General features: G+C 37.0%; 1 protein-coding gene across 7 annotated transcripts in view; it reads left to right on the forward strand.

Annotated features, from left to right (window-relative positions):
• LOC129722548 (Y+L amino acid transporter 2) overlaps positions 1–12,068 on the forward strand; it is a 51,176-nt gene that overhangs the window by 22,188 nt on the left and 16,920 nt on the right. For 6 of the 7 annotated variants that reach the window (XM_055676105.1, XM_055676124.1, XM_055676064.1 and 3 more), the window contains exons 2-3: positions 4,788–5,103; positions 5,159–5,405. In XM_055676105.1, coding sequence (XP_055532080.1) covers positions 4,837–5,103; positions 5,159–5,405 — 514 coding nt within the window. In that variant the 5' untranslated portion in view covers positions 4,788–4,836. Of the gene's footprint in view, positions 1–4,261; positions 4,403–4,787; positions 5,104–5,158; positions 5,406–12,068 lie in introns of those variants that run through there. The other variant, XM_055676084.1, reaches the window with a different exon arrangement.

Genomic DNA, 12,068 nt, shown 5'->3' on the forward strand with positions numbered 1-12,068 from the left:
ATTTTCCACTATACTAACTGTAATTTTTCATCGTAAATTTTCCTGCAAACATGTAAATGCAGGAGAATTTATCTGTGTGGCATCTTCACTTGGCAGTTGTGAGTTACAGACAGCCAGAGCTGGCAATGATGCCGCTTCGGAATCGGCAAGCCATCTTTGATGAAATATAAAAAAAAAATGCTGGGACTATGGATCGAATATATATGTGATCCGGATATTCGGAGCTCGGATCACAGATAGGTAGACGAATAATAGCTGGATATCCGGATAGTATTCGCTTCCTTTCTCTAATTTTTTCTCTAATCATTTCTCTAATTTTGTAAAAACCGCGACTTTTTCCATTCTGATGTTCAAGACAAGTTAATCTGGTGTGGTACCCGTTCATAAGAGCATAACTAAGAAATTACAAAATTCTAGAACGTTAATTTTTTTTAATATATTCTAATACGATTTTGTATTTTCCCATAAGCTACTGATACCAAATTCGAACTGGATGAGTTATAATAACAAATTCTGAAACGAAGTTGTTCTGAAACAAGTCTAACAAATTTTTCACCTCAATCGCCAGTTGTGTCTAACAATGTTTGTTATTATGCTGTTCTATATGCTATCTTATTTTTAGAGACAGTGGTAATTCGCGGCGAAAAAGTTGAAAATTCGCGGGTGGTGGAATAGAAAATATATAGAATTCGCGATAATTTCGCGGCAACTTTTTCTTTAGAAAATGCTAAATGAAGTGCTCTTTTGGGTAAAAACAATAAAAAAAAACTGTTTTAGTCAGTTTAATATACGATAATTTAACCGTACGATTTATGATTTCTTTGCAGAACGGACTACTGTCAAATTGTCTTCAATCATATTTTGACTCACGCTGCATTCCGCATCTACCGAGTTTCCGGGAATCTATAGATATTTATTTGCCATCCGGAAAACCTTAAGAAACCGTCCGCGTTTCGAATACTTACCAAAATTATAATATCAATATCACTGTTGCATATTTTTAAATATGCAAAAATGTTTGCTACTTGAACAAAGTAGGTACATCTTTCAACTTCGATTTTTCACACTCTGAAACTCTATTATGCTGGTCTCCAATCACCAAAATCTTTGCCCGAAGAGGATCTAGTAACCGAACCGTTCGAAAACAATTCAACCCAGGCTGACAAAGTCTCGTTGTAAGAAAGCAGTAGTACTATGTATTCCATCCTATCAGTTGCGTAGGAAAAGGCCTCCCGTTGCCATCGAGGTGCCCATTAATATTTATATTTGTCCGTGTTGCTGGTTTTCGCGGCATTTCGCGGATTTTTGGTAATTTCGCGGCTGATGCTGGAATTCGCGGAATACGCGGCTTCCGCGAAATCGCGATTTACCACTGTTCCTACTTATTTTGTTAAAAAGCTGATATGTTAGTAACAAAGTTTTATATGAGTTGGATACTAGTAGAATAATTTTTGTTATGATTTCTGTTATTTTAACACCTAACGAGACCAAATTGGAAACACAACCTGGAAAGTTTTACTCATAACAAGCTAACAGCTTTTGATATAGTATTGTTTTGTCTTTCTGATCGGGTAACGATAACCTAATTGGCCTGACAGATTTGATAGTTTTTGTTCTACATATATGGACCTACTCACTGTGACCAGAATCGTTGAACTATTGTGAAATATTTTCGAATGTCTATGGTATCTCGCACTTCCATTGTTAGCAGCAATACCAGTATTGATAAGTGACATGCTTATTATTTATCCATGCTTGTATGTAATATGATACTACCCTTCTTTTTTACGCTCACTGCTCTACTATACCGAGCATCGTTCCTCCTGCCAAATAATGCCAATTATAATTTCCTGGAGAAGTTTCGTGTGCGTTCTTCTTGGCAGGTTCCAAAACACTATTAGATTGAGCGGTTTCTAAAGTTCTAAAATTTACCTACTGCCTTATTGGAAGTAGTCTGATACTGCCGTGAGATGACATTGTGACGTAGATCCAAGTGATCAGTTTTTCAGTACGGCCCAAAAACTTTCGTCACTTTTGTATGGAAATGTGTGCCAACGTCAAATTATTGCTTCACAGTCAGTTAGTATATGTTACCAGGTTCCTCTATCGAGGTTACAAAAGCAACAGGCATCTTCTTACTATTTACCTAGCTGTTTAATGTAATGTTCACTTGAGCCAGTAACGGGTCACCCGTTACTGGCCCACTGAAGGTACAAAGGTCTTTTTTGGAGATATTGTGTAGTCGCTTGGTTGATGTTTTGTTGGGTGGTATAAATCTGCTTGATTGTCGAGCAGATTCCAAATGTTTTTCTACCACTAATTATTCCCACTTTTTCAGACCCATTTTGAGGGCATATTTTGGGATCTCACAAAGTGGTTCTGGTTACAATAATCACTTTCTTACCAACAGAACAGCACTTTCATTCCCTTTAATACAACAATACCCAGGTACCCAGAATAGGTCCACTTTAGTATTTCTAGTCGCCTGCTGTAGCAACTGAACAGAGTTGCAAACCAATTTTGAAGAACAGAAGGTGAATTTCAGTGCTTTTTGAGCAGCTTGACTATCTAAAAATATACACATGTCTATAGTTCCACCGTGAACAAATTATGGCGCATCGTATATTTTCTCTAGAGTTTATTGTACTCTTACAATATGATATAGATAAATTTACCAAATCTTGCAGCCAATGATACCCATATTATTTTATTCGAAAACTCGGGCTCTAATTAATGGATTGATTGCTCGACAAATAATCAATCGTTTCATTAGAGCCCCGAGAAAAGCCCTGCACGGCCTGCTAAGCCCATTAGAGTTCAATTAGTACAACTGTAAAGTTTCCGTCAAGCGAATCAGAGTTGTTGATAGGCTGTGCTACATAAATCGCAACGAAAAAAAAAAAATAATTACACCGTTCAGACTAACTTGCCAAATCCATTTCACTCGCTAATCACTGATAAATCAGTGCAAATATTAATACCATCCATTTGCAGGTTGTCGTCTGTTTTCGTCACATGTTTTGGATACCATTAACGCTGTAAGAATCGCAGGCTAAAAAATTAAGCGGAACTTTGCGTAGGTCGCGATAACAGCCGCTTTCCGAAAGGGGCTCACCTTCGCGATGCTACGGAGGGATTACTGTTATCAACCGTACCGATCATTCACTTTTGTCCGTCCCAAAAGTCTTTGCCAATTGTCAAATTGCGTTGCGGCGGGCTGGGGTGTGATCACTATCTACGTCAGCACGCAGCGGCGGCGGTCAGATCATAACTAAGCAGCAATTTTTCGGTAATAGATTTAAATTGCGCTTAAGTCATATTTTAAACCTATTACCGCAATTGGAATAAACAATCCGCCGGTGGATGCAGTCTTTGTATACTGAAATTGGTGGAATAAATAAGTTAAACATCAGCTCAAAGCAACGCTGTTTGCTTAGTAACCACCTAATAGCCAACTAAATCTTAATTATTTATTTATATATTTCGGGATGCATTGAGCCGACATTTGCACCTATGCAAGTGCTGCGCAAAAGCTAGGATAAAGGTATCGATTTTGGTCATAATATCACATACTATTTTGACGATTTTTTTTGTGTTGAAAAAATCGTTCGAGTAATAGTATTGCAATATTTTAACTATCATTTACCCAGAATTGTTACATCTACCATAACACCTGTATCATTCATTTCGGGTTTTTACTTGTTCAAACATTCAACAAATGCGACGAACAACAGGGAACAAACTTCCTGGACAGTGCCAACTTCTGTGACTCGTTCCGCTATCACGCCAACACGTTAAGTTGTTTTTGATCGTCATTGTGTTTTACAACAAACTTTTCGGCTGTTTTGTCTGTTCTTCCTGTCTATGTAAACAAATGTGGCGCTCCTCCAGCCGCCGGCTGAAGGTCACTATCAACGCAAGTGCCAAGTGAGATTAGCTGAAATGCGTTGAAATTACTAGCTTAGTGTATTGCCCAACTGAGTCCGATTAATTCACGGAGAACATGAACTGAGACGATACAAGTTTTTATTAATATCAATATCACCTGATTTTTGCATTGAACCTCATGTTTTGACAGTATCATCCGTGCATGCATTTCAAAAATAATATAGACGAGCACATTCGCATTATCTGTTGCATTGTTCTGGTTAGAATAACCTATGTGACATTGTTTGATTGCTTATTGTCAATCAACTTTCTCAGAGCAAACAGACTTTAGCTCACATATATACTCAAAACAGCAAACGCTTAACACTGATCACCACAAACGCTTACATACACTAAGTATCGAAACAGTATTCAACAGTTTTCCATTTGCAGCGGGGTGTTTTAGAAATTGTGATCTATTTTTATTACGTTTTATCATGTTTTTATAAGCTTAACCTACATAATCCTAATCTAGGTATTACATTTTTAACACTCTTAAAGTGCGACTATAAAACAAACTACTTCCGATTAAATAAAATAAAAGAAAAAACAATTACTAGGCTACCATTGACTCTGACAGACAGATAGAAATGTGCAATTTAATTCGATATTTTATGTTACTGTCTATGTTGTATCAACCAAAGCCATGATTAGAATTGAGAGCAAGGCACGGTCGCTCGTTAGCATTTGTGCTGATTGATTACAGTGATAATAGGGTTACAACCGTGGAGAAAAACACGACAAACATTGCAGCAATCATAATCATATTGTTTGCCCACTGATTCGAAAGGATGCTCTCTCTATCCACTATGCTTGCACCAATGGGTACGTTTTCAAACCGAACTTTTCTGTCATTTCAGGAATCCATAATCTAGCTTGGAAGGGTTATCATTGGCACACCCCGCAATCATGGAAGACGAAGCACTGAAGAAAGACAGTCGAAAGGGATCGTTCAAGGCCGGCGATTTCAGCGACAATGATGCAAAGAAAGGAGGAGACGGTGGCGATGGGGAGATTACACTTAAACCTAAAATGACTCTAGTCAACGGAGTAACCGTAATTGTGGGATCGATTATCGGCTCCGGAATCTTCGTCTCACCTACCGGTGTGCTTATCAATACCGGCAGTGTCAATATGTCACTGGTTGTTTGGGTCCTGTCCGGGTTGTTTTCAATGGTATGTATCGACTACGGAAGGTAGAGTTTGTCATTAGTAACCAAATTATTTACAGGTCGGTGCTTATTGCTATGCCGAGTTGGGAACGATGATCAAAAAATCCGGTGCTGATTACGCGTACATCATGGAAACATTCGGACCTTTCCTAGCGTTCATTCGTCTCTGGATCGAGTGTATGATTGTACGTCCTTGCTCACAGGCCATCGTTGCGCTGACTTTCAGTGTGTACGTTCTGAAGCCCTTCTTTCCCGAGTGTCAACCACCGGAAGATGCTGCCAGACTTCTGGCCGTCTGCTGTATATGTAAGTATCAACCTGGTCTCAAACCCACGCTCACTAATTTGCCCCTTCCGCTGCTGAAAAAAAAGATCTTCACCAGTGCAAAAAATTAAATAATTGCCGCCCGCTAAGGCCATAAACTGTCTCGTTAAATTGCCAGGCAGTTAAGCGGTACTCGTCAACATGGCATGTGCGGTAAAACACAGCTCATAATCCAATCAATCTTCCTACATGCTAATTCGAGTTTATCGAACAAGAAGTGAAAACAACCTTATTGAATGTAGATTTTTTGTGAATACAGAATATTTCTACATTTAGTTCCGTTTGACGTTGGTTTTTACCCGCTTCTATTATTCTAGAAATTGAGCATGTGAAGGTAGAAAGTTGAGCGCTCGTGACTAGTGAGTGAGCTCCCCAGTGATGCTACTAAGTATGCGCAGTAAGAGACCAGTTATCAGTGACTGGTGTCTTTTCCTGTTAGGTCAGCAGCTAGGATGGTTCAAGTTATGATTTGAATTATAATGTGCAGAACTTTATATACCATATTTGCTCAAATATCCTTGCTGTCTAAGTCAATAAATATCTCAAATTTTAGTAATTTGAATCCTTAATTGCCAAAAATATGATTCAAATGCATCTAACCTAAAAAATTGAATGCGATAAATTTTGTGCAGTATCTTAATGAAATTAATTTGATTGATCAGAATTACGCCATACTACCAAGTCACGCAGAACTTTACTTACGTAGAGCACAAGCTTCTGCACTATAGCAACTACACTCAGTAATAGGATTTCGTGACGCTCGTGCTCATCCTAAAACCATTCTACTGCACATACACAATGTTTACTACGCCCGAGAAAACAGTCCGACAAAAATAAATAAACATGCGATTGCATTGTTACTGTCTTGTCGTGTCCTCAGCTCAGTCTTATCCGGTCAGACAGCGTAATAGTTAATCTGGTTGAAGGCAGAAAGGGGCTGCAATTTCCGCATTTTTTTTCGAAACTGTTCTTCCGAATGTCACACTTAGCGTTACGCATACTGATTCTACTGACTTAATCTATTTCCATGCTATCAAAACATAAATTTCAAAACCAACTCAACCTCGTTTTTCACTATTTTAACATAAAAACGTTAACGGAGTAATGATGACCTGTGGTTTTGAATTCGATTTGGACAGTTTCACAGTCTTTATGATTTGAAAAAACTACTAATCTTAAGAGAAGATGAAGAAGAAGGTTTTGATATACACAACAAAAGATAATTCTGCTCTCTTCATATGGGTTTGATCTTTCCGTTCCTTTTGCGGCTGAACTTCTTCTTTATGTTAACAGGAATATAGCATTTTATCCATTATACCGCGACAAAAACTTGCCAAAAAAATAATAACAAAGTTCAAGAAATAAATTGCTTTTTAGAGCATCTAACCAACATTTCTTATAAGTTTTATCTTGCTTTGAAAACTGATCAGTTGGTTAGTAAATACTACAAGGTATACAGCCCTAGGGGTTGCATGAAATGGTGACGTAGGACTAAATATATAATATATGCTAAACTAAATATTATTATATGCTGCGCTAAACTGTTCATAGGTAACACTACCGTTTATTTTTGATAGTCGTTATTTTAAAACTAACGATGCATGAATACATGAAAATTTTACACTAGTAGTAGCTGCGAAAATTCTCATAACTCTTATCTTCAAGCATCTATAGTTCTGAAAAGAACTGATTCCATAATATTCAGTTAGAAATACGTGCTACAGAACGCTGATAATCGCACCCTGAATATTTTGTTGGCTGCGCATAAAATTTGCTCTCCGCTGTGCCCTCCAGTAGCTTTGCCAGCAAAATATCCTGCAGCGAACGATGGTAACTATTGCTGCCGTATGCAAAATAAAGGTGTAACATGTTCCGCAGTGCCTGGAAGTTGACTCGTATGCAGCTCTCGTTTCTCAATGTCGCGTACCTTTAACAGCTGCACTGCTCTCGCTTATGTGTAACAAACTAAACTGAAGCTGAATTTTCAACACGCAGTCTTTTGTATCGAGTTCAGAGCAGATTTTTGCAAATAAGGCGTGGTTACGTAGCTTCGAGAAAGAGGAACAAACCAAAACACCTTCGATGCTACTAGGAGTAGTTGTGAAAATTCTCGTAACTCTTATCTTCAAGCATTTATAGTTCTAAAAAGAACCGATTCGATAATCTTCAGCTCGAAATGTATGCTATAGAACGCTGATGATCACAGCACCACCGGTAGCATCGATTATTTTGTTGGTCGCGTATAAAATTTGCTCTCCGTTGTGCCCTCCAGCAGCTGTGCCAGCAAAATATCCTGCAGCGTACGATGGTTATTGTTGCTGCCGTGTGCAGAATACAGGTAACATGCTCCGCGGTGCCTGGAAGTTGACTCGTATGCAGCTCTCGTTTCTCAATGTCGCAAAGCTTTAACAGCTGCACCGCACTCGCCATTGTGGAACAAACTAAACTGAAGCTGAATTTTCCACACGCAGTCTTTTGTATCGAGTTCAGCGTAGATTTTTACCATTAAGGCGTGGCCACGCAGCTTAGACAAAGACAAACAAACCAAAACACTTTGTTGAGTCAAAATATGTAGGCAGTGGAATTTATTTCGTCCATGTTATTGTTATCTGTGCTTGGGAAGCAAGCCAAGAACAAGGGAAATGTATGGGAAAGCTTGACCTTGGAACTTTTCACCTTTTTCCACCATTAAGCAGTAAAGCAACAATGTTGAACATAATATCAAAAAATTGTTACACATTTTATCTATCCACCGACATATAAATGACTAAGATGCATTAAGTCGTTCGCTTGCTATAACCGTTTGAAATCTGACGCAACATTTGCCAGTTTCATTTTCATTTTCACAAAGTGTAATCTAGTATAGAAAACAAAGACGTAGTCCTACGTCAAAACAACTGTGAAAGAGTGTAATTTTCCGAACAAAACTTTATTTTTAAAATAATGTTCATCATTATCCTTCGATTTTTGAATAAAAGTAAAAAACTGTTCAAAATGAGCATAAGCATGAGCATGATTGACCGCCCGCGGTTGCTACTCCGTTATTGCCAGATCAGCTGTAATTACACAGAGAACCAACAGATGATGCTTGGGACTGACATCCATCCTCAATGTGTAAAAACTGGTGACCTTAATCTTTTTTATTAGGCAATACCAGCGCCGGCCGCATTCGAATGCAGGTCAATGAAGGAGTGTGTATAGGAATATGTTGACGTGATAAGAGTAAAAAACTGCTCAAAATGCCTAAAACGACAATTTTCCCATATACCGTACATGGGCGAACTGTCATTCAAGACATTTCGAGCAGTTTTATTTTAAAATCAAAAGACAGTGATAAACATTTTTTTTAAAATCACGTTTTGCTCAGAAAACGCATCTTTTTCCAATGATACAAAAAAACTGGTATAGCATTAGGGCACAATTATAGCGTTTGCAGTGAAAATCTACTCGAAATTTCGTGTGTGCGAAAAGCCGGAAATATAAAAGAATACTAATTATGATAAAACGGTTATAATTGAATTATTTTTGAAGAGGAAAAAGTTCCACTTATTGTGATAGGTATTTCTTCCAAAATTGATATTCTTTAAAGAGATTTTGAAATATTTGTTACTAACGTAAAAGTTGCCTATCAAATTGTGTGCAGTGCAGAGGCGAATGCCGCAGATTAGTCGAATAAATCATCTTATTTAGTTTTTATCTGCTAAAAATTACATCTAAAGAAATATCCGGTATTGTCAATATTCGAGTACAGTAAGGTCGCTTTTTACGCGGTTTTTTTACGCGGGTTGCTTTCCTCCATTACTCAAGAACGCTACAAGATATCGACCTCATTTCAATCACGTTTTCCGTTTTAGGCCACGCGTGATCATATATCAGTTTTCAAAAAAATTCAAAATTTTTGGTGTAAATACTCAAAATTTAAAATATTGAATTTTGGTCTCTAGTTTGGCCACTATCATATTCAAACGAGGTTTAAACGTTTTAGGAGGGTTTTCTTTGTTTTATTTGCATCTTAAAAAAGTCGTTTTTTACGCGGGCCCATACAAATTTGGAGCGCATCCCCCGCGTAAAAAACGACCTTAGTGTAATTGTTACGAAACAAAAAACAAGAGGCGCAAACAGTCAGAGCGCTGGGGTATTTTGGTGGAGCAATTTAATACATTATAACCACAAACTTTAGAAAAAGCTCATGTTATGTACTATCAGCTGCCAAAGAGGGAACATTACAAGAATATAGACGAAGTTTAAAAAAATTCAAAATCCAAAATAAATACTTCCATCGCAGCCAATTGGGTTGTTTAGCTACATCAGTTTTTTACATCATCTGAAAGAGCTTAATTTTCTAAGTACAACGTGATTTAAAAAAAATTTCTATCGTTGTCCTTCGCTTTTTAAATCACGATTTAAAAGTGCTCGAAATCTGCTCGAATCGCTACAATGACAGTTCGCCCATATACCAACTGTCATTGTAGCGATTTAGAGCGAAATTTTATTCTTCATTTAAAAATCAAAGGATAATGATATAAAGTTTTAATAAATCACGTTTTGCTCAGAAAATTACACTCTTTCAGATGATATATAAAAATCGGAAATCCGTGAATAGCTAAACAACCCAATTGTACCGCTTTCAATTTGTACTGTTCAAGAACGCTCGGATAATTCTTACGCTTTCGTTCTAACCATTAGTTTGAACGTGAGTCTAGTAAATCTTCGTCTACACACGCGAGCACACAAATTATCTTGTAAGAAATCCATCAAAGTCACACATGCTGATTTTAATTCTGATCACCTTCGTAAAACTTATTCCGGATCACATAATTCAGTTTTAAACCTTCTGTGTTAAGTGTTACATGTCTAGTTGTAAAAATGAGTGAGATTTACAAAATGAAAATTATATTGAATGCGGAAATCATGCTATTTGTAAGGCTCAAGTGAAATTTATTTCATCAATAAATGATGAAATTTTTTTAGTTTGTCGTTCGTATGGAAAATTTACGCAGTCGTCAATATCAACGTCTTTTCACAGCAGTTAACCTAGAACTCAAAATTAGGAAATTCATTCATTTACTCTTCAAATATTGAGCAATTCCACGAAAAACGGGCAAACATTTTTAGCATGGTTTGCTTGACCGGTATAGTGTCTTCGGCAAAGTTTTTTAGAATAATTTTATCCCTCCAAAACATATACACTGTAAAAAATTGCATGTTTTTGTTTTTTCCATTTCTCCAAATTCAGTAAACTATTTTTGATCAGTTCATAATGTGTAGTTTGTGAGAGTTTTTGTGAGATATTTAATTGATAATAACATTTCTGTTTATTTTCTAAAAAAAAATCTTTAGAATTTAAAAATTTAAAGAAGAAATAAAAATAAAAAGTTGTAAATACTTTTTACAACTTTGTCGAAGACCAATCCAGCTTATCTTTTCTCCTCGGAGAAACGCTGCCGTGTAGGATATTATCTTTCACCGCACAAACAAATACTCTCACACTGCTGGGCAAAGCCACGCACTTGCTTGAAGAGAGCATCGAATCGTGTTTATCTGAGGAGCTCTCAAAAAACTCCGCCGTGGAATCTATACATATAAAAATGGAATTCTGTCTGTCTAATCTATATAGACTCAAAAATGACCGATCGGCGAAACAAATTTAAACAAATTTGGTATTTGAATGTTTCAGGAAGCAAGGGATATTTCTATAACTGTTTGACACCCCTCCCTGCGCTAAAAAGGAAGGCTCCTATACAAAAGAAACGCAAATTTCTGTACACATCAAGATTTAATCAAAAAAATGAAACCAAATTTGGAATCTTTTTGGAGCTTGTCGATATATTTCTATGATGGTATACCACTTCCTTTTCAAGAAGGAAGGGAGAAACACAAATATCTGTATAACTCGAGAACTTTTCAAGCAAATGGAGCCAAATTTGACGTGTAGTGGTTATGACACCCTTCCCTCCTCTGAAAGTGAGGGCTCCCATACAAATGAAACACAAATTTCTGCTTGACTCGGAAACTAATCAAGCAAATGTAAGCAAATTTAAAACATTGAGGTTTCTTGGACTTGGTCCCACACAAATGAAACACATATTTCAACCAATTTTTCCGGAAAACAACCAAAAATGACCGAATACCACCCAATATCGATATTTCCGGAACTAGAATGATGCCCAGTGGTCAGAAACTGATTCCACATTCCGAGATCTTAAAAACCACCAAATACAAATATTTTCGTATCGGGATGATGCATGAAATTTACCCGGGGCACCTTTTAAAAAACTAAAATGGCGACTTTCTGTTTCTGGAAAATGGCCCGAAATGGACGAATACCACCCAGTATGATAATTTCCGGAATCAGAATGATGTCAAGCCATGTTGAAATCCAAAATGACGACTTCTGCTTTTTGAAAAACAGCCAAAAATGACCGAATACCACCCAATTTCAATCGAGAAGATGCACAGGAACCAAAATGGCAACCATATTATTTTCAGAAAGGTATTTTTATTCATGTTAGATAGAAGTTATTGATATAAACATTTTGATATAATATAGTCTATCATAAATATAATAAGGTCTATTGTTCAAAGAATTAAAAAAAAGGAGAAGTTTGTTTCGAACTAATGATTCAAGTAACAAATAGCCTTATG

The sequence above is a fragment of the Wyeomyia smithii genome, chromosome 1, assembly GCF_029784165.1.
Source record: "Wyeomyia smithii strain HCP4-BCI-WySm-NY-G18 chromosome 1, ASM2978416v1, whole genome shotgun sequence".
Lineage (NCBI taxonomy): Eukaryota > Metazoa > Arthropoda > Insecta > Diptera > Culicidae > Wyeomyia > Wyeomyia smithii.